At 44.3% G+C, this 23,324-nt stretch overlaps 1 protein-coding gene across 1 annotated transcript in view; it reads right to left on the bottom strand.

Annotated features, from left to right (window-relative positions):
- Positions 1 to 23,324, bottom strand: part of NPHP3 (nephrocystin 3) — a 342,323-nt gene that overhangs the window by 317,992 nt on the left and 1,007 nt on the right. The window contains exon 2 of the mRNA XM_085630683.1: positions 11,970 to 12,367. Coding sequence (XP_085486809.1) covers positions 11,970 to 12,293 — 324 coding nt within the window. The 5' untranslated portion in view covers positions 12,294 to 12,367. The remainder of the gene's footprint in view (positions 1 to 11,969; positions 12,368 to 23,324) is intronic.

The raw sequence follows: 23,324 nt of genomic DNA, 5'->3' as shown, positions 1-23,324 counted from the left end.
TTTTAAAAGAACAATACCTGCCACTCACACTGTTATTATAGCTTTGGGTGGCTTAAAATAGTCTGGATTGTCACACTTGTAGGAGTGCGATGGTTAGTAGTTGTGTTGATACTGTCATTAGCAAGGCTTTCGGCACCCTCCTGCTAATCTGAACTGCATGAATTTGTTCAAATGTAATTGAAATTGTTTTAATTGTGTATGAATTTGCCTGGGGTTAGGGGGGTGCAGCCGAGCGGTTTGCTAGGGCCGGTTTTGGCTGATCTTGTTACAGGGGGCCGATTTTCCCGACCCCCCGGTAACAAAAACGGTCCCCAGCCTGGCGGCCTACCGGGAAACGCCCGGTGCCCCCTACAGCCAGTCCGGCCCTGGTCAGACCCCCTTCAAAACTCAGTGAAGAATCATAAAATTGATAGCCCCCTTTCTTTCCAACCACAGATACAAACTTTAATCGACTTCTGCTTTGGCACTCTTCAAATGTTAAATTATTTTTGTACCTCTCTTGTACGAGTCGGCCAGCAAAAAGCTTAACCAGGCTCCGATTACGATGAGACTGGATTATGGTAATGCCCTCTATTTCGGACTCCCTGAGTACCTTCCCAATAGACTCCAGGTGGTGCAGAATTCAGCAGATAGAAGTCTACTTAAACTCCCACCTAGGACTCATGTAGCTACCCATCTGAAGGCTCTTCACTGGCTCTCTGTAAAAAAAAAAAAAAAAAAAAAGAGGGTGCAATTTAAGGCCATTGTTTTAATGCAGAAGGCCTTGCATGACTCGGGCGCTGGCTACCTCAGAGGGAGGATCTTTGAATATACCCCAGTGTGGATTTTTCAACCTTTCTCCACTCACTTGGCAACAGTGCATCGGATCCACCGTCTCAGAGTGGGCGGTAGAGCCTTCTCCTATCTAGGGTCACGAACTTGGAACAAACTCCCGAGAGACCTCCGTCAATTCAGTGAGCTCGCTGCCGTCAAGAAGAAACTGAAAACACGGCTTTTAATGCAGTCAGTCTAGGTATCGTGGTCCGTTGCCCTTAGTCTGAGTTAGGGACACTCTCTAAGTAGCTGTGCTCTGTACAAATCACTATAACATAACAGAGATAACAGGGGCAATAGATGGTTCAGGCTGCAGTAGCCTCCCAATAAGGGCCCTGGCACTTACTTATTTTTTATATTATTATTATTTTTTTTTTACAAATTAAGCACTGGTAAGTGTCCTTTTAAAAAAGATATCCTTAACAGAGTAACTACACAACTATAGCACAGCAATCCGTCAGTCCACTTTTTTTTGTGCCATATTCTTTTAGCATTCCTTTAAGGGGATATGTGGCTGGCTGTACAAAAAGAAAAGCCTCCCGCTCCTTCCTTTTTTAGGTCTCGCCTAGCTATTGCGTTTACGCAATCGCCATGCGAGACTCTAGTAAGAGGGGCATTTCAAAGTGCTCCCAAAAGTGGATTGCATGCCGAGCACGCGCACAATCACGTGCATCATGCCGCCATGCAATCCGTTTGGGGAAGCGCTTCAGCCCACTGTCGCGTGCACGTGTAGCCACAGCCTCGGCATCATACTTCAAAGGGTCCGCTCCCCCGCCTGGAATGCGCCCCCCCGCCCCCGCCACAGCATGCCGAGAGATTGTTTCCTCATGGCGCCACTCACAACTGTCCCTCCCCCACCACAGGGCTAGTCTCCATGCGCTGGTCAGCGAGACTTCTGCAGTAGAGTATGGGAGAGAAGCCCCACTCACTCTCCACCCATATTTTTCATTGTCTTGTGACTTTGTTCTTCGTAAATGCTGCTGGCTTTTAACTCAGTTATCGGTTTGTTAGTCCCTCCGTAGTACAGCCTCGGCTTCATTTGTAGTCTCCCATGGCTACTGGACGTTTTACTTCTGTTACACGGTTCATGTTATTTAATCTGTAAGCACTGCTTTCTTTAATCAGTTCTTCCTACTGCAGGCACCACATGCTTTCAGCGCACGATGTGTGCTTCAGTTACCAAGCAGCCCCTCGCTTGCTTTATCTTTATCCCACCCCCTGCCCTTCTGAGATGCCATTTATTTATTTTTGTAATTTAAAGTGCTAGATCCGGATCCAGATTTGCTAATAAGGCTTGAACACTGGTCCCCAGCGCCCGAGTCTGCAGCTCTGACCGCTGAACCACAACCTCGCCCTCCGAGAGCAGCGTATAGTTCTCTTTCCATGCTTGTTCTTCAAGCAGCACAAACATGTAAAAGGCTCAACGCTGTGCTGGAAGACTGCAGGAAGGCCGGCCATTTGATCAGGAGTATATACACTTTATTAAAAGCACAAGGAGTTTATGATCTTCCAAAAGGCACACTTATCATTGGCCTTACCCTAATGTCTATCGCCATTGCTATTGATATGGTAATCAGGAGATCTTTTATTTCTGCACCAGTCCCTTGTATTTAAGCCATCTTTGGAAGTCAGGAGACGCTTTGGTGCTCAGGATAAACAGGTAGGTCTCGTATTTGTCTTGCATGCTCTTTTACTGTCAGTTCTGATCTCTCGTGGTGTCGCAGCTGTCGCCAGCCGTCAGTGACATCCGCTCCTCCTCATCTCCATCTTTGGGATGGCTGATTGCTTGCGCTCCCTTTTTTAGTTTTATTTGACCTGAAGCCAGTTGCATATTTTTCAGTTGCCCAAAGAATGGCCCGCTGGAGTGAAGAATATTTAATGGCGACTACTGCTTCCACGTTGTGAAATCCTTTTCCAACGTTAAGTTCATAAATTTGCCTTTTCTGATATATTCCTTCTCCTGTTGCCAGACAAATAAATACCCATTATTGGGCAATTTAGAGGTAGCCCCGCCTTCAGGCTTAATAGGCCACCTGACGTCATATTTTTTCCGAGTGGAAATACTGTTCCGATGTGATGTGCTAAATGTTTATTTATAGTTTCTTTTTCTGTCTTGAGCGATGATGCTTTGTCACAGAATGTGTTTTCAATCGACAAAATGTTTACTATAAAAATGTTTTTTTTTAAAGCGTGCACTCCTAGCCAACCGACACCCCTGTTTGAATTGGTTGCCTACGCCTTCTCACCGAACCAAATCTTGAATGTCCAGCTGTCTGATTTTCCCCGAGGCTGTACATGCTAACGTGAGTCGTTACCGTGCAGCGTTTCGTAGATAGCCTTTTCTATGCTCTTTATGCCTATCAATATAACCTCCAGCTTTCTTAAACCACATATAAAAGCCTTTTCTGAATCGCCTTACAGGGAGGAGCCTGGCTCCTCAGAGGTATCTTACCAGAAAAGAGTTTTAAATATTGTTTTACAAAAATATGGTTGCCAAAATTTCGGCTACCAACATTTTGTGAAGGAAAATATACATAGTTAAGTATACTTTCATAATACTTAACTCCACAAATACGTACGTTCTGGAAGGTACATGTGGGCTTACCTATATTAAATCTATATTGCCCTATGTCTACTTACCAGTATTTCGGCAGTCTGATACTCTGGCTATGATATTTTTGCATTAATATCATCCCAATCCATCTTTATGTTGCACACCACCCACCTCCGTTTACTTTAGACCCAGTCAGTATGATATTTTTGCATCGCAATATTTTTGTGCTTGGTATTCTGACATACAATTCATTCCAGCCTGTATTCTTGTCACTCTTGGAATGTCTCATCCAAATTGTTGTGCAACTGTCACTTGGTTAGTTAGGTACAGTTAATATCCAGGGATGTGCTAGATGGACGCAGAGCTATATTTGCTAAGCGAATTGACACTGGTATTTTCTGCCTAGGCTGTGCCAAACTATGTCGGAATAATAAATTTGCTTTGGCGCCTTGAAGATGGCGAGCCCCATGTAGAGAGCAGAGCATCATGGGATATTTATCAGGCCTCCCGGAGATGCTGTCATGTTTTAAACTAGGAACGAAAATGGGTGTGGCTCAAATCAGCAAGGCTGAGCCGGTAAACATGAGAAACAAAAGAGGATGCCAATGCTGATTACTATTTCACAAAATCAATAGGCCGCAGAAGAAAAGTCAAACATCCACGTCTGTACTAATTAATAGTATTTATTCAAGCTATTTCTTTTTTGTTATTCAAAAGAATTTTGTATGAAAATATTTTTCAATTAGACAACCAATTAAGCACCAAATACAAGAACTTTTTACAAAAAAACACTTAAGACACACAATAAAGTACAATAACTCAACTGCCAATGTGGCAGATACACTAATTCCTAGACACATTCAAACACCACTCCTCATTCATCAAGCACACACTCGTTCCACACAATGTGCCTTTGATAACAGATGACTTCAATTTGAAAAAAACAAAGGACTCTCCAAACAAAGTAAACTGTTAATCAGGACCGTTTAGATGTGCATATAATCTATTCATTAAACAATCATTTGGTAGAATAAACAAGATAATTCTAAGGATGCACCAAAACGAACTAATTACACCAATGTTTGGAATAACAACGGAAAAAAGGTCTACGCGTTTCGAACCCCGTTTGTTTGGCTGGTGGGGTTCTCCTCAGGACCACAAAACTAAAAAGTAAAGGAGAATTGAAACTAGAAATAAATCTACAATGCCTGAGAGTGCAACAGCGTTACCCGCCGCCAAGATATAACAAAACTTACCGAAGTGGCAGTACACTTATGAATGCCCTTTCAGTGTTCAAAGGTGAGTCAAACTAAAACCGAGAAGAGAAGTGAAGAAAGAATTCAGTCATTATGGTGGACGGAAAAGGAAAGGGCCTTCAAGGAATAACTTAGTGTTCGTTCACTTACTGGTACATGGATTCCGGGTTGGACAAATGGGGAAAAAACTGACTATGACCATTCAAGTCGTCACACGTAGTTAGGTGGGAGCGGGGCGTAGTCAGTGCATAGTCCAGGGTGAAATGAGAACCAAAGAATGTTTAGGGCTGGTGGCAGGAAAGCAATGGACAGGCATAAAAATATAAAACGAACTAAAGTCTGCAAGTACTTGATCTACAGAATTACATGCAAAGAAAAACATCACAAGCATGGAAATAAAATCCATGTGTTTGCGTTCGTAGCAAAGGCTGTTAGTTCCCTTATAATTTGTAATGTCTTCATTTGTACTTTTAGGACCGTTCATTCAAAATTAACATCAACCGTAGATTCTGTGAAAATCACTTTAATCTCCCCATTTGTCATTGCCTTTGTGGTTGTAGTGTGCAATAACAAGCATTTGCAATGCAATAGGTCTTGCATTTGCGAGAGATTAATCTATTAGCATTGTAAATGACAATGTCTTTTATTTGTTTTAAATAACAAAACATAGAGGCAGTGTCAGTTACAGTGCCAATAGCGCAAACTCGTGTAAATGCGAGACCTATTGCATTGCAAATGCTTGTTTACTTAAAGTAAGGAAACTCTTTTCAACCAAATGTACTATCTTTCATGATGATTTCTGAATTTGACCATTGACAGGTATTTCATCTTAATGAAACAGCAGGTCAAGTACAGCATCCAAGAGAAAGGGAGAGAGAGAGAGAGAAGCAACATATTGTATCCTAAGAAAACATGTCTTGGACTGCTCATGAGCGCATCTTAGGGATATATTTTATATTAAGATGAGGTGCCCGAGGATCAAAGAACCTCACAAAGATTGAGTATACGGCCCTGAAAAGGAGGGCAGGGAAAAAAATGTAAAGATCAAGGTAGGTTCTAGACGTTCCATGACTATTTGAAAGGACATTATGACAAATGGAGTAACTCTTGAAGTCATCAGCCCCATAGATTTCATTGCTATGTGGGGCCTGGCACAACACATTCAGCTTCAAATAATTCAGGGTTAAGTGTTTGTCTACTCCCAGATATTCCCAACAGTGGTGAACTCATAAGAACCTGTCCTGCTATGGTGAAGGCAGAGAAATATCTAGTTTTTTTCCCGACTAGAACCAACTATGGAAAAAGATAGAAACTCTGCAGCCAACGCCAGTTTCTTTCACTTGAGAAATCTTCGACATATTTTCCACTTGAGGACTTTAGGATCTGCACTCCAACGCCAGTGCCTTTATCCAAGCTATTAAGGCACCCACAAACATTTGATAATTTGCTTAACATAAACCAAAATGCTATCTTTAGCAACAGGCCAGCCCTATCACCACCGTCTGGGGAACCCTCATCTACCATCCCCCTGGACCCCGCGGACCATTCACCAACTCCATCGCGGACTTCATCTCCCCGCAAGCCATCGCATCCACCAACTAAACCCTACTGGGAGACCTCAACATGCACCTCGACAACCAACTAGACCCCGACATCACATCCCTCCTGGACAACCTCCACAACATTGGACTCCGCCAGATCGTGACCGAACCCACGCACTCAGCAGGACACACCCTCGACCCCCTCTTCACTACAGCAAACGCCATCACTTTCAGCCACACCACCGAACTCCCGTGGACAGACCATCGATGCATCCACTTCTCCTTCAGAACACCCACCATCCACAGACACCATCAGATGCTCACATGGAGAAACGGGACCAAAATCACCGACAACCAGCTCACCTCCTCACTCGACAACTCTACCCCAGCCACCGTGGAAGACGACGACCCCAACACCGCAGCCCAAACTCTGCACAGATGGATCACCAACAGCGCCAACACCATGGCCCCCCTCAAGAAGAACAACAAAACAGACGCCAAGAAAGCTAGATGGTTTACCACCAAACTTCGAGTCCAGGTGCACCTGCCGCCGCCTCGAGAAGGCCTGGAGGAACTTCAAATCCACAGAAGCCCACAACAACTTCAAAGCCGCCACCAACGCCCACCACCAACTCATCAGAAACGCGAGGAAAACAGCGATCGAAGACAGAATCTACACACACACACACACACACACACACACACAACAGCAAAGAACTCTTCAACATCATCAATGAGTTCACCCAACCCACCAGCGAATCTACTGACATCCCTCCCTCACAAGACCTCTGCAACAAACTCAGCACCTTATTCCACCACAAAATCAAGAACATCTACGACAACTTCAAAGTAGACAACCAACACACTGAACCATCACCAACCACCCCCGACTCCCTGAAGCCAATGACTGACAGCTGGACAGCCCTCACCACTGAAGACACACTGACGAAGATTAAGTCAATCCCCTCCGGGCCCCCACGGACCTCTGCCCCCCCCCCACATCTTCAACAGAGCCGCCGACACCATCGCACCCATGCTCCACCACACCATCAACCGTTTCCTGGCGAACGCCTCCTTCCCCAACGTCTGGAAGCACGCCGAGATCAACCCCCTCCTGTAGAAGCCCTCGGTAGACCCCACCGACCTCAAAAACTACAGACCCATCTTCCTGCTCCCGTTACAAGTGAAAGTCATCGAGAAAGCCATCAACAGCCAACTCGCCACCTTCATCGAAGAGCACAACATCCTCGACTCGTCTCAATCCAGCTTCAAGAAAAACCCACAGCACAGAAACCGCCCTCCTCGCCGCAACAGACGACATCCGCTCCCTACTGGACAAAGGAGAAACAGTAGCCTTCATCCTCCTCGACCTCTCAGCGGCCTGCGACACAGTCTCCCACCGCACCCTTACACGCAGGCTCCACGACACAGGGATCCGGGACAAGGCCCTCAACTGGATCCGCTCTTTTCTCTACGGCAAACGCAACGGGTCAGACTGCCTCCTTTCCTCTCGGACCCTAAACCAACCAGCTGCGGAGTCCCCCAGAGGTCCTCCCTCAGCCCAAAGCTCTTCAACGTCTACATGGATCTGCTCTCCCCCATCGTCAGAACCTATGGACTCAACATTGTTTCATACACAGACGACACCAAACTCATTCTCTCCCTATCCAGCTAACCCAACGCAGCCAAACACAACTTTCAAACAGGCATGGAAGCTGTCACCAGATTGATGAAAAGCAGCTGTCTACAAATCAACACTGACAAAACAGAAGTACTCATCATGGGTCCACACCCCGACGCCTGGAACGACACATTGTGGCCCCCCTGTCCTCGGAAGCCCACCCACCCCCAAGGACCACGCACGAAACCTGGGTATCATCCTGGACTCCCAGCTCAAAATGGATCACCAGATCAACTCCGTCGCATCCTCCTGCTTCCACACCCTCCGCCTCCTACGTAAGAGCTTCAAATGGATCCCCCCCACAGCACAGAAAAACCATCACTCACACCCTCGTCACCAGCATACTCGACTACGGCAACGCACTCTACGTCGGAATAAACAAAAACCTCACCCGGAAGCTACAAAACATCCAGAACGCCGCCGCAAGACTGGACCTCAACCTGCCAAGACACTGCCACATCTCCCAGCACCTGTGCACACTCCACTGGCTCCCCATTGAGACTAGAATCACCTTCAAGATCCTCACCCACGCACACAAAGCCCTCCACAACACTGGACCAGCATACCTGAACAGCCGACTCAACTTCCACACACCACAAAGAATCTTTCGATCAGCCCAGCTCTCCTACGCCGTAGTTCCCCGCACCAGAAAGACCAGATCAGGAGGCCGCTCCTTCTCCTTCCTTGCTGCCAGAGCCTGGAACGCCCTACCTCTCCACCTCAGACAGACTACATCTTTCCACATCTTCACGAGAAACCTCAAAACTTGGCTCTTCGACAGACCCCCTCCTTGATGGACTGGAACCTGCACCTCCCCTATTCCCCAGCGCCTTGAGACCCTTACGGGTCAGTAGTCACGCTGAACAAACACGTGATTGATTGATTTGTCAGTTTTATCATATTACATTAGTGCTCACCAAGTTACACAGAACTCCTGTTTTGAACCAAGGAGCCTTGACATCCCTGTATATAATGCAATGATTGCTCAGAAATCTGCCTATTCCTGTTCTATCTTAGTTTTCTTCGCATCACAGAGACGTGGTTCTCTTGTTCCACTGCCCCTGCTGTGAAACATCTTGTGCCCCAACACTACACAATCACACACACAATACCCAAGCCAATAGGTTTGGGGGAAAGCGAAGAAATAGTTTATGGAGAACCTTTCTCCATAACATGCCTATCACGGATATAGAGGAAAAGCTGGGTATCAGAGTCACATTATGCCATAATTTAATAGCAAAATAGTCAACCATTACTGCCAACCAAGCCCAAACATTAACTTTTTGGATTACTTCTCCACCCTCATGACAGATCTGTTCCTCACCTCCAACCACTTACTCATAGCAAGACGCTTACATTTGTGGCTAGAGGACATCACCACTTACTCCTAAAAAGAATTCATGACCACTTGTGAATGTTTTTTTTAACAAAAAATATACTCCATATTACCATCATACAACAATATTGCCTCAACACAGTCCTCCAATATGGAGCATCACCCAATGACTATCATGGTCATAAAACAGCATCCTTTCAAAATCATCCTCCTCTTTGCCAATCCCACAGTCAAAGCTACTATCACCCCACCATTTTTCACTCTAACAAAAACCTATTTTCCAACACCTTCAGTACTACCCTTTAGGAAAATGCACATAACATCTCAAGCACTGATCTCCGGATGGAAGTCTCTACATCCTGACAGGAGAACATTATCCACAACACAGACATGTATCACCCTACCAACAAAACTCAAAACAGGTTGCAGAATGATTGCACATGATGCACCAGGCACGCCTCAAGCAACAATGGACAGAATACCACCAAGCAATTTCCACCACAAAAAAAGAGCCTACAAGAGCTCTTCGAGCTCCTGAAAAAAGTGGCAAGCCCTCAGTGCACAGCCTGATCCACAACTTAGACCAAGAACCTGTGCACCTCCGTGGCTACATTCTTCACTTTAAAACACTGAACCTCCAGAAGGCTGTTAACACTAAACCATCCACCCACACATCACAATGCAATGTTGACAAAAAAAAGGCCATGTGTCATTTCATGCCAGCAACCACTGATGATTTGCTTCCCCTTCTCAAGAGCTTCAGACCTACAAAAGATGCTTGCAGCACCTTCCCTTTGGCCACCCATACAACCTTATTAGCCAACCAAGTACTGGACTCACTAACAGTTGCCTTATTACAGCAAATTTTGTTACATCTTCAAGCACTTCTTCATCGCTTCCCTACTCAAAACAACACCCTAAACCCCACAAGCAATACTGACTAAAGCCCTATTATAGGTCACCCATGGATCTCTAAACTACTAGAAAAAATGGTCACTAACCAATGCCAACACTTTGACTCCCATAACTTCCTCAACACACCAGTCCAAATTCAGACAAATATATCCCAAAGAGAAAACACTGATAAAAGTTTGGGATAGTCAACTCACATTAGCAGATGACCTCTTAACTGCATTTGACACTGTAGAGCACAACATTCAAATAGTGATCAACAATTCATTGAGAGGAGCACGCATGGAGTGAGCATGAGAGAACACATTTCCAGCACCTACAAAGTTTCCTGCATACTACCACAATGTTCTCACATCAATATCTAGATAAAACCTCTAACTGACCTGTTCAGCCACCACAACCTCCATTTCCACTGCTTTTGCAACAGTACACTACTATTCCTAATTGGCCTTCCAAACGTATTTGAAACCATGTACAAACTCTTCAAAAGCATTGAAGTATGGGTTGGACCAAACACCCTCACACTAATAAGCTCAGAGATAGAAATCCTGAAGTGAGGCCAGCACACCTCCTCCAAAACATGGATACTAAGTGCTCACACCTTACCTGGCTAACTATAGAGCAAAGCATTCACTCTAAGGTTCTTTGTATCACCCACTAAATCTTTCCGGGCCTTTGCCATGGGATTCTGAGTGATCTGTGTTTTCCTTATGTGCCTGCCCGTGCCTTGCGCTCGGCTGATCTTCACCTTTCCTGTGTGCCCCGGGTACGCAGGGCCAGAGCTGGCGGGTGCTCCTTTAAGGCGTTTGCCCCCGCCCTCTGCAATTCCCTGCCTCTTTCCACCCGGTGTATTTTTGACCATTGGGCCTTTAGAAGGGCCATTAAGACCTGGCTATTCTCTGATCATTAGTTGCCCTCTTGCCCGCTTCACCCTGCAGACCTTAGCGCTGGGATGCCCAGTTGCTGGGGCAGCCATGCGCTTTACAAATATTTTAAGATAACATAACCTTCAAAATCAAATTATGCAAACTTAGAGTGCTATGAACTTGCAAGCAGGAGGAGCGGTAAAAAGGTTCCTTCCACCGAATCGAACTCATAAATAATACCAAGGCTTACATGCTCCCTGCACGCTATGCCACGGTAGTGGAAGCCTGGACTATTTCAGTACTCCTTGTGTAGGCTACCATCATTTCAGGTTAAAAGACTTCAAAAGCAAAACACAGCAGGAAGACTGCAGCACCCCACCTCAAACGCTTAGGGTATTCCCAGAAAAGACAGCATCACATTCAAAATTCTCTACCTCACATTTAAAGGTATCTAATGCACAGTGCCCAAATACCCACAGGTAATAACATACAATACAGCCATACAAAACTTTAATCATTTCACAGAGCAAATTCCAGAACCAGATGCAAGAAGTATTGGTGACCGAGGCTTCACAGTGACAGCTTCCCTACTCTAGATCTAATAAAGAATGCTCGACCCACCCAATCTATAATGCAATTCAGAAAAAACTCAAGGCACACCCCTTCTAATACATTCACCATTTACGCTGCCTAAGATGCCTTGCAAGCAGCGACTGGACTCAGTTATCAAACAATAACAACTTAGCTGTGGCTTCAGAATGACACGATTCTGACAGCTGTAACCACATCCCAACCATCAGAATGTACACCATGCCTCAGTGAAGGTGATTAGACACTGTCTATGCAGCAAAAACCAAACAATTTAGCACTAATCAAACAAACCATTTTTTTTGCTCTAAAGGGAGATTCCATGATCCAACGTCTGGAAGCAGTACAGATTTGCAGTGTGCATGATACAAGGAATTAACATACTATTCTGCTAAGCTTTGGATCTTTACCATGGTACATACCTGCAGCTCTGTCCGCAATCTTTTGTTTTCCTTGTCCAGCTTGGCTTCCTTCTTTTGCATGGAGGCAATGTCATTGTTTTTGCTGACTCTGAAGATTTCATACTCCTTCTTCAGTCTTTCATATTCTGCAGCACACTCTAGATCCACGGAAGCTGTAGATTTGAAGCTGGCTCCAATGACTCGCGGGCCACGCCGAAAGGAGCTTCGGAGAAGTCGCGCCTTGGGCTTTACCTCCACAGGAATCTCACACGCCTCCCCGCCTCCTCCACCGTAGGTGTCCTCAATAACCTCGCCTGGATTCACCAGAGAGGACGCTGTCCCCATGATGTTACATGGACTTGCTTGTTTACAACCATCAATAAGCAACTTTACAGATTACCTCAGCAAGATGTCCATCGCTGGAAAATTAAAAACAAAAATAAATTGAGATCAAAACCAGAAAATGAACAATTTCCCCCATTCAGACAGCTCAGTTTCTTAATTTATAAGACAAGGAATACTGCGAGTCAGGTGTTAAAAAGATGGAGAAAGTACAGCGAGAAAGGGAGACTCTCCGCACGAACAACCTCAACAAATTATTTAGTTACAAGGCATGACACCAGGATTCTGCATCTGGGAGGGCAATGAAGCAATGGGTAAAAATCATTAAAGGTTTCCGAAAATCAGATGTTTTAAACACAAACATTGGCACATCAAACAAGCAACAACTGTTCTAGATCTAAGGGGCAGGACAATTAACTATGCCCTGTGCCAAACATTTACTGGGAGCAGGCAGTCTCTGAGCACATGTGCACACTGTGCCCAAAGCCAATGCCGTAGGCATGGAGCAGGTGATCTGTGCTCAGTGCCCACTAGGCACAGTCATGCCCTGAGATTACCAAGGGCTGGTGTATTTTTTGCTACAGGGCATGTCTGAAGTGCATGAGCAGTGCATGTTGGGGTCATGTGATACCAGAACTGACCATAAATGGCAAAAGGCTACGTTTGTTTAGGTTTAGAATCATAATTATAATCCCTTTTCAGCCGTGGTTTTAACACCCATATTTCTTAGGAATTATGTAATATTTGTTTATTTTCCATAATTCACTAAACATACAATAGCAAGGCGAGGGCCAGGAAGTATTGAGTTTAGTGCTGCATACAGCAGTAATATGTAGTACTCCTTCCATACACACTATCCATTTTTTCAAAAACATGTGACATAAAAAAACTTACATTGTGGAGTTCTGGTGACATTTGCACACTACTTGACCTCATGGCTGCGTATCAGGTCATGGGGAACCTATGTAGGTTTAAAGAATGTTGAAGGTGGCATCATCCGCTTGCTGTTCTCTGCATTCATAAGCTCTGTGGACACGCAGTTGCCAAGAATGGTTTTCCACATTGTCATTCAAAGCTACTAGTCCTGAACGACAGCAGGAACACATAGGCTACTTCCTGACAATTAGCATACTTCATCCTCCCTATAGCCATACATCCCGCCCTAAGACTTCCAGCATCCGGGATGGTGGGCTACCTGGTGTACTGGAAACGTACGACACAGCCTTCTCACAGACCTATGTAGTAGAATCGAAGGTTACTGCTGCTTTGGGTCCTTTTTTTGCTGCTTTTTTAATGTGTTTGAAGAAAAACTTCACCAGCTTAACGATTGACAGTGCTGGGACTTTAGAAAAAAGACCTGAACGCTTTAAGCTTCGCAACTTTGTATACCCTCTACATAGGTAGTACACAAAGTTGTCAATGATTTATCTTTCACACCTCCACACATTCAGCCATATATGCATTATCATGCAGCAATAGTGTCACTATAGCCAAGGATGAGTTCCACTTTCCATAAGGAATTCAACATCTTTTGTTGGCTACAGTTTTTTAGGTCTCGGCTGCAAAGGCTGCGCTTGCGCAGTCTAGCTCCGAGATTTAATGACTTGGAGAAGAGGGGCTTGAACCCGCCCCTCTTCTCCCCTGTTCTCCATTGGCTGGCCTCTTGAATGCTGGCCAGCCATTGGAGAAGAGGTCAGTCATTCCGATTAGGCCCCGTCCTTTTCGGATCGGGCGTGTTTTTTGCAAGAAGTCTCATTCTCTGCTCCAGCCAATGGCTGGAGGAGAGAAAAAGACAAACACGCCCCCGAATCCGAAAATGCCGCAGCGTTTCTCCGAGGCATTTCTGCTCTGCCTCGGAGAAAGGCGGTGGTGTCTTCCGGTGCCCTCGGCTAACCTTACTTTCAAATTAGATCACACTGTGGGTGGCAGACAATTTCTTTCAAATCTGTGTTCTGTCTTGTCTGTTTTTTAATGCATAAATCTGTCGCATAAGATACATCTTTGTAACTAGGCCCTCAATGTGCATTGAACAGATGTGTCCACATAGCAGGTTCTCTGTTCAGAAAAACCCTGCCTACAACCTACACTGAAATATACACCCTTCGGTGCCCTAAATGAACGACTGATGTCACCAGGATGCCTCTAGGAGCTCCCAGGGCAGGGAGGATTACACACGCTTATATTTCTGCTTTTCTCATGCCATTCTCCTTCGATGGACCGGAAGTGCTGCCGCACGGTTGAAAACACAAGCGCGCTCCACCACTTCGCCCTTTCTTTGTTTCATTTTGCATAACAGACTTTCAGTGAAAGATCTTCAACCAAATCACCCAGCAGGGCCCGGTATCTCGTAGTTTCTGAGTAAATATTTATTCAGATCTGATAGCTTTTGCATCGCGTCATTACGACACTGACCACTCGCTGCCAGGCAGACGCAACCTCGCCGAGGAGCACTTCCTGGTGTGAGGGGAGGCCCGAGAGCCGCGCGCAGCAGAGGATGGCAGGCGTGGCACGCACTTACCAGGCGAATGGCGAGGCGTCTTGAAGCTCAGCACCAGGGGCGCGTCACAGAATCGTTACGTAAGAAAACCAAGGCTCACGCTTTAAACAAAGACATCCTAATTCCTGAATCGCTCTTTTTTAACCAACAAACAAAACTGATTCTTTACTACTCTTGCTGCCTCCCTAATAAAAAAGAACAAACTGACTACCCTTTTTCATATTTCAAACGTGGTGGAAATACATTTTCACTATTTCTGCTATGTAAACAGCAAAACGACGGCCTCGCTTTACCCGTGCTTTGCAAAGATGCAGTTGTTTGCTCCTTTTCAATATTACACGAGCAGCAAAAATGGTGCCAAAGGTATTTGCACTTTTTTTGCACCGGTGCAGAGTTTCTGTATAATGGCTCAATGGGTTTCAGGCTACTGCTCGGGGCATGTTGTGGGTATGGGGTCTGGTGGTGTTGTGGTGTGCCACAAGGCTAGTCTAAAGAAGCATAGGGCCAGCTGTATCAAAGGTGTGTGGATGATGGGGGACCAGGGCATCTGTGTGTGGATGATGGGGGACCAGGGCATCTGTGTGTGGCTATTGCAGCAGACTGTTGAAACCTCCTGCTTTTAAAGCCAGACAAGAGATAAACACTGCTTAGTTCGTGTGGTCTCTCTTCAGTGTTTAGTAGCCTGTGCAGGCCCCCATTGCCTACCTGTTGTGATGCTTACATTTTAATATCCTTGGCAGAAAGGGCATGATGCTGAGGGTGTCTGGGACCTTTGGAGCTTTTTACTGTATGTATGTGGCTCTGTGTATGTGTGTGTGGCTCTGTGTGTGTGTGTGGCTCTGTGTGTGTGTGGGTGGCTCTGTGTGTGTGTGGGTGGCTCTATTTGTGTGTGGGTTGCTCTATGTGAGTGGCTCTGTATGTGTGGGTGGCTGTGTGTGGGTGGCTTTGTGTGGGTGGCTCTGTGTGTGGGTGCAAATGCAATAGGTCTCGCATTGGAGAGTGATTAAGCTATTGACATTGTAAATAACAATGCAGTTTCTTATAATGTTTTTTTTTAAAACATAAACAAGAATAATGTCATGAACAATGCCAACAGCTCTAACTTTAACAATGCCGAGACCATTGCATTGTAAATGCTTGTTTAAATATTTGACTAAAATTTCCAAAGAGCCAGGCGTATGACCGTTTTTTGCAGTCGCAAGTGGGAAATCGCCCCATTATTTACCGCAAAATAGGTCTACCATATTTACAAACCCAATTTTGTGAGTCGGTAACCTATTTCCGACTCGCAAAATAGGTCTGCCCTATTCACAAACCCAATTTTGCGAGTCGGTAACCTATTTTTGACTTGCAAAACAGGGTTGGCGACTCGCTATTAGGAAGGGGCGTGCCAAGGGCGACCCTTCCTAATAGCGACTTGCACTTCAATGTAAGATTGTTTTGCGACTCGCAAATTGGAAGGATCGTACATCTGGCTCCAAATTTCGAATTACCTTGATGGATGCACATGTGATTACATACATGAAGATTAGTGAACATTGAATTTCATATCTTAAAAATGTTTTTACAGCAATATACTAACTTTATTTTCAACGGTCACCTAAAAGAACACATTTCTGTAAACTGTTTGCATCATATTTCAACAAATGTGACATTCACATCTAATTTTACTTAGGGCCCGATTACGAGTTTGTCAGTCTTCCCGTCGGACTGCCAGCACGGCGCACCCAGGAAGACCAACAAGCCCGCTGTCTCCCGCCTGCCGGATTATGAGTGCAGACCAGGGCTGGCGGTAGTGTCACTATGGTAGTATGTTTGGGCCATAGGAGAGCCTTACAAGCATACAGCATACAGTGCTTCCAGGTCACTTGTTATGCACAAGTGTGGCATACACCATGTCATGATTGCCACACAGTGCATGCCCGACCAAGCACTTCGGGGGAAGGGGGGCACATCATGTGCCCCCCCCCCCCCAATCACCCCCATGGGGAGAATCGGACAGGGGCCCTGTTGGGGGCCCTTTTACATGCCTTTCCACCAAGCATTTTGTGGCGGGTGACTGGTTGTAATCTGCACACCGATGCTGGGATCGGCAGCATCGCAGCAGAATGCGGTCTTCTCCACCGGTGCCCCGTTGGGATCCAGCATCCTGGTGGTGGCAGAGGTCTTCTGTCGGGCTGCTGGCTGTCCCACGCCAGCATCGTAATATGATGCCCAGACCGCCGGGGTAGGGATGGTCGGGCCGCAACCGCGAGTACAGCGGTCCACAGACCGCTGAACTCATAATAAGGCCTTTAGCTAAATCTACATTATTAGATGGTTAAAATAGCGTCCACCGCTTGAGTTAAAAAAAAAAAAATCAAAAAAAAAAAATCACATTGAGCATGTTAAAAACTTGTCTACAGTGTAGATGGGCACAGAAAAACACATTACAATTCAAACAGTGTCTGAAAACAAAACACTGGTTTTACTCCTGGGAGACACTTTTTGGGTGATCTCATCCCCCCTTTGTGGAGTTCTCCATAGCAGAGAGGTAAGCACAGGGGAAGTAGGTTCCCAGTACGAAATCAGTTTTTTTTTTTCTTAGTGTGGAAAATAATTTTACCTGTGGAGAAAGCCCTTCCTCTACACCCCCACCAAACATGTAGAAATAATGGCAATTCTGTATCAGCTATTTGCGGCTGGACAACCAGGGGCTCTTATTATCAAAACCCTGGTAACATTCGAGCCATCAATGCCCCCCTCTCCAAACCACGGGACTATCAGGCAGAGAATGCGCGCCTTCGTCATCCATCTCTGATCAGAGCACACGCGCCAGAAGCCCCTGCAAGGAAGAGCGCGCTGCACTGGGTCGGCGGGAGGGAACACGGAGCCCGACTGACAGCTAGTCTCCGCAGGCGGGCAGAGACGCGTCAAGTCTGCGAAGCCAGAATGCTGACATTTCGTTTCTGGGTCCTCAGCCACTCGTGTGCCACGTGTATTAAAAAGCAAGCCGTCATGAGAGCACAGGAGGTGGCAAAATGGAAGATTCACACGATGCCATGAACGTGTGATGGAGGGGGTTGCACTTATTAAATCGCAGGCCAGCGGGGCAAAAAGGTCAAAAAGTCTGAGGAAAGGAGGAAGCAAAGAACCGCCACTGGTCTCAGGCCTGGCCTCTGCCTGGTTGTCATCCAGAAAAGGCACTGACAGTTTCTCCTGTTGTATAACAAAAATGATTAGTAAGTCCCATAAAACGTAACCAGCCGCTGTTCAAGCTAGTGACACACACCTGCGCATGCGCACGTAATCCAAGCCTCCAACACAACGAGACTAAAGACAGCAGCGCCAGTATCAAAGTAGTTGTCCTGCATGAACGGAAGAGATACAACGTCGGCAAAAGCAAATGTCCGGTTTCAAACATAGACTTTAAGATAATAAATAAACAAGCATTGGCCGTGCGTCCGTGTGGACGCGCGGCCCGCGAAAGTGAAAGTGATCGCGATCAAGAGAAGCGGGAGTTGTTTTGTGAAAGACAGATGGCGGCTGCGCGCGTGCACGCTCACGCGCACGCAAGCTTTAGGCCACCAAAAGCCTGTGGCAGCACTTTGGAAACCCGTACACTAAATGTATCACAATGCAGCGCATGCACTGGCTCAGCGAGATCTAAAAACATAAAAATGACCACATGTTCTCTAAGTATAAAGACCCACCAAATATTTTAGGCGAGAGGTCTCCAACCTTTCCTGTTGCAAGAGCTACCTCTGATCATTGAAATCGGTTGTGAGCTACTGCCTAATAATGGAATTCGAAAAATGTATAAGGAAGCCAAATAATCCAAAAAACGGGCCATAGAGTGCCCCATTCCTGCTACAGGGAGCATACAGTATCAATGACACAGTCTGTATCAGAAAACGTTTACATTTGGGGTCCCCAAGGATCAGTTTTGTCCCTTTGCTTTTGAAACAGCAAAAGGGAGAAACAGATAGAGAGAAAGGGAGGCAGAGAACATGTGAAAAATAAACTAGGAAGAGAGAAAAGAAAAAAAGAGACATAAAGGAACGAATGAGGGAAAAAAGGCAAGAGAGAAAGAAAAGCAGAAAGGAAACAGAAAAGATAAAGAAAGAGAACAAATTAAAGGAGAGAAACAATGAGGAAAAAGTCAAAAATAAACCGAGAAAGAGGCAAAAAAATGTGGCGAATGAATACAGAAAATGAAAGAGGAAGTAAAAGGAAAAGCACTGAAAGAAAGGAGAGCAAAAAGAATGAATGAAAAAGGAAGAAGAAAAAGAAAGAAGGGAGAATGCTGCAGAAAGAAAAGGAAGTGACAAAAGAGAAAGAAAGAAAGAAAGAAAGAGAAAATTATGGAAAGTAAGGAAAGTGACACAAGCAATTGAATACAAAAGAGTAGAAGAAAAAACCTAAGAAGGAAACAGAAAGAAGGAGAGACAATGAAAAAAGGGCAATAGAGGGAAAAAATGAGAAAAAGAAAAAAATTTACAAGAGGTAAATACAACTATGAAAAGAGAAAAACAGAGGAAGAATAACAGAGGAAGACAGAGAAAGAAGATAAATCAAAGAAACGAGGGAAAAAGAGGCGGGAAAAGCAGACACAGGAGAAAGAGTGATAGGACCAAAGAAAGGAAACCCAGAGAAGAGAAATCAAGAAAGGGGGAGGAAGAAAAAATAAAAAACAGAGAAAGGTGAAAAACAGAAAGAGAATGAAAAAGAAAGAATGGAAGAACGAAGGAAAAAATATTGAAAGGACAGCAAGAAATGTGAAGAAGAAACTTGAAAGAAGCAGAACAAAAAAAGGAAAAATAAGTGAATCAAAAAGGAGAATAAAGAAAAAGGTAAGACACAAAGAATGGGGAAATGGAGGAAAATGAGAGGTGAAAATGAGAAAATAGAAAGTAGGAAGAACAAAATCAAGACAAGAAAAAAGAAACAGAAAAAGAATACATTAAAAAAGCGGGAAAGAAAGAAAGATGTGTTAAAAGAGAAGGAGAAAGAGAGAAGGGGAAAGAGAGTGGGAAAGCAAGACTGATGGAATAAAAGAAACAGATGGAAAGAAAGACAAAAAGGAAGAAGACACAAGAAAGAAATAAAGGAGAAAAAGAAGTTATTTTCCAGCAGAGGTTATGCTGTGTCATCTTGCACTGTCAGCTTTTGAGTCCTCACAGAAACGGACAGTGTTTTAAACTGCTGTGTTATCGGGTTGGAAGCTGCATACCTTCAACCTTGCTGAAATGCAATTAGCATGAGCTACTTAGCGTCAGCCTGCGAGCTACTGGCAGCTCGCGATCGACCAGTTGGAGATCCCCGTTTGAGGCAGATGCATGGTATCTATTGGCAGGAGCATAGAGGGCATGATTACGAATGGCCCGAGTTGAATACAATAATTATCAAAGTGTTCGGAATTTATCAGATGTGATAATTATTCAATATTCGTTGTTAATTGGGAAATAATGTGATTTACCACACCAAAATCAACATTACGTGAAAACCATACACTTTTCCTCTTTTAAATTTCCGCAGGTTTGACCTGCCAAAATGTTATGGAGGATGAGATCTTTATCACAGCCAGTGTAAAAAATTTAAGTTTTCAAAACCTACGCAAACAGATTTTTGCATGGTTTGGAGAACTCCAGACTGCTCATAATAAAGGACAAAGACTCCCCTTGGATACTCCAAGCACTTACTGCGGCCAGACTCCAAAAAGGGACCAATGTACCCTTCCTATTGCATTTATCGGACAGTTCACCTTGTAAAAACCCTTCATATTGTATTTGTCACCGTGTTCCAAATGTAAAGCGTTCCCCATGGTGTTTGTTGTGATGTTTTCAATAGAAAACCCCTTCCTGTTGTATTTGACAGAGGATTCAGAATGTAAAACCTCTAGCAATTGGTTGTCAAAGTTCACAAAGTAAAACCCCTTCCCACTGTATTTAAGGAGGTCGTAAGTTACAAGCCAATTGTGTCAATAGGCATCTTTTAGCACCAGTATCATGGGGCCTCTATAACCCACACCCTAAAACTGGGGACACAGTGCCCCTTTTAGCACTTGTCTCTCAAGGTTCACTTTGCAGACCAGTCTAGGACGGACTCAGTGGGGTAGAAACTTAGAACACTCCAACACACAGCATTAACACTCAATAAATCAATTTGTTTCTTTAAAATGTAAACGTTCTTTAATGCACACACACCAAAATACTATAATAAAAATAACAAATATTTACAAGATTTCAGGTGGAATTACAAATAGGGATCCCTTCTTACATACCCTGAGAAGTACCACAGTGGCCATAACCCCTGTAAATATAATATGCTTCCTTTATTGTTGATATAGTATGTGACAATTTACACACCAGCAGGCTCTAATTGTGAAAACTAGCAATGCTTATGTATTTACCACATGGATAACATGAGGCTATTCACAGTCATAATGGTTACGTTTACTGACTTTGTCAAGTTAGTCACCAAGTAAACCAAGAGGCGGACTGCCTTTTTTACCATATTTAATAATACAGCAGGCCTATTGTTTTTAATTTAAAAATAAACACGGGCATAATCAATACAAAATTACCCAAGTACTCAAACCAATCAAAGATTTCTCATTATGCGTAATGTCAATTTGAATCAATCCAATATCACATAATGCATAATAAATAAATAACATGTATCCTTGCAAAATAGTCCAGATTGAATAGCATGATCCATTCTTTATTTTTCAATCTTCTCCTCAAATATTTAAAATCCCTTAGTAGCCACAGCCAACTTGTTTCGTCCACTTTGGACATCTTCAGTGCTCATTTATGTGTTAGGTAGAATGCGGAGAGCATGCTGCAAGCCTTTAGAGTGACAATTATTTGTCTTAATAAAAGATTCAACATGTATCCAGCGTTAGATGTGGCCATCACAACCACTTACTGAAGCAGTAATAAACAAACTAGGGAACATCTTAATCAACCTGGGGAAAGTTGTACAATGGCTGCTCTTTCCAAAGAAGGAAGCTTCAAGGACATCTCATAGGCCTGTGCAGAAGACACCAATGCATCACACCATATTACAGCAAACCAATCGTGAGAGAGATACTTAAAACAACACTAAAAAAAATGAAATATAAGATTAACAGGGTGTAGATTTGGAACTATTTTTTTTTTTGTTTTCTCCAAGAGTAACAGTACACTGCAAGCATGATTAAAATGCTCGCCTGCCACTCTGCTGATGAGCGTTCCTGAAGAGGGCACCAACCAGCCTTTGTCATACTTCACAGACACTATTCCTCTCATTGTTGTCGTATATTGAAAGCAAGATAAACAATAATGACAAAATAAACAGATGGCCAGGTGGTGACTTCATGCTTGAATATTGATATCTAGGTAGGAACATGGAATTGACATTTAAGACATGCCAGCTAAACATAAAAGACAGAAAAGGCACAGTGGTGCGACCAAAGGGAGTAGCCGGAAAATTAAATTTCCCCCACTTAGAACTGGACCGCTAATGACACAGTGAGATAAGTCCGCCCCAATCTAGAACTGTTCCATTCACCCTTAGATCCACCCATCTATACATCCATCCTCCCATCCTATCATCCACCCCCAATTCTTGCATGCTCTTTCACCTGTCGATCACTTCACATTTTCATTCATTATCTCACCATTCCATCCATCGATCCATCCACCCATCTATTCTTTTACCCATTCATACATACTACCACCATTCCATCCATCCAATGGTCAGTTTCAATCCATCCTGTTACCTATTCATCCATACTACCACCATTCCATCCATCCAGTGGTCATTGTTTCCATCCATCCATCCTTTTACCCATTCATCCATACTTCCACCATTCCATCCATCCAGTTTTCCTTGTTTCCATCCGTCCTTTTACCCATTCCTCCATACCTACACTAATCCATCCATCCAATGGTCATTGTATCCATCCGTCCATTGTTTCATGTAGTGTTTCATTGTTCCTTCCAGCCATTCTTCCACACATTCATTCGCCCGCCCCTTATCCCCTTCTGCCTTTCTTGTTTTACCTTTCCTGCCTTTCTTTCAGGTAACTTTTCACTCTTCCTATGTTTCATTCCTTTCTTTTACATTTTTCTTACTTTCATGATTTTTCTCTACCTTTTGCCCAGTATCTTTCCGGTGTTTCACTTCCAATCTTCTTTTATTTAATCATCCTATTTTTCCTCTCTTACCTTTCTGTGCTCTCCCACTCTATTTACAGTTGTCTCAATTTGCCATCATGTCTTTCTCAGTCGCCATAAAAAAAACTTGACTCACTTAGCAGCTCTCGACCCTCTCGTCTCCATCCTCCTTAACCAGCAGTAATACGTTATTATGAACTTTTGTATGCAGAATCCAAAAATTAAGTTCATGAACTTTTCAGAGGGACGTTGTACAAGGTCATGGGGTTCAGTGACAACCCCCACTTTAGGTGCTAAAGCGGGGCGTTGATGACACCCCTGGTGTGATTCAAGGTAACACAGCTGTCATCTGCATGGTCCGTAAATGCACAAAATTAAACGTATGGAACACTGCTG

The sequence above is a fragment of the Triturus cristatus genome, chromosome 10 (genome assembly GCF_964204655.1).
Source record: "Triturus cristatus chromosome 10, aTriCri1.1, whole genome shotgun sequence".
Taxonomy (NCBI): Eukaryota; Metazoa; Chordata; class Amphibia; order Caudata; family Salamandridae; genus Triturus; species Triturus cristatus.
The sequence above is the reverse complement of the archived record's forward strand: the minus strand, read 5'-3'. Positions and strand labels throughout refer to the sequence as shown.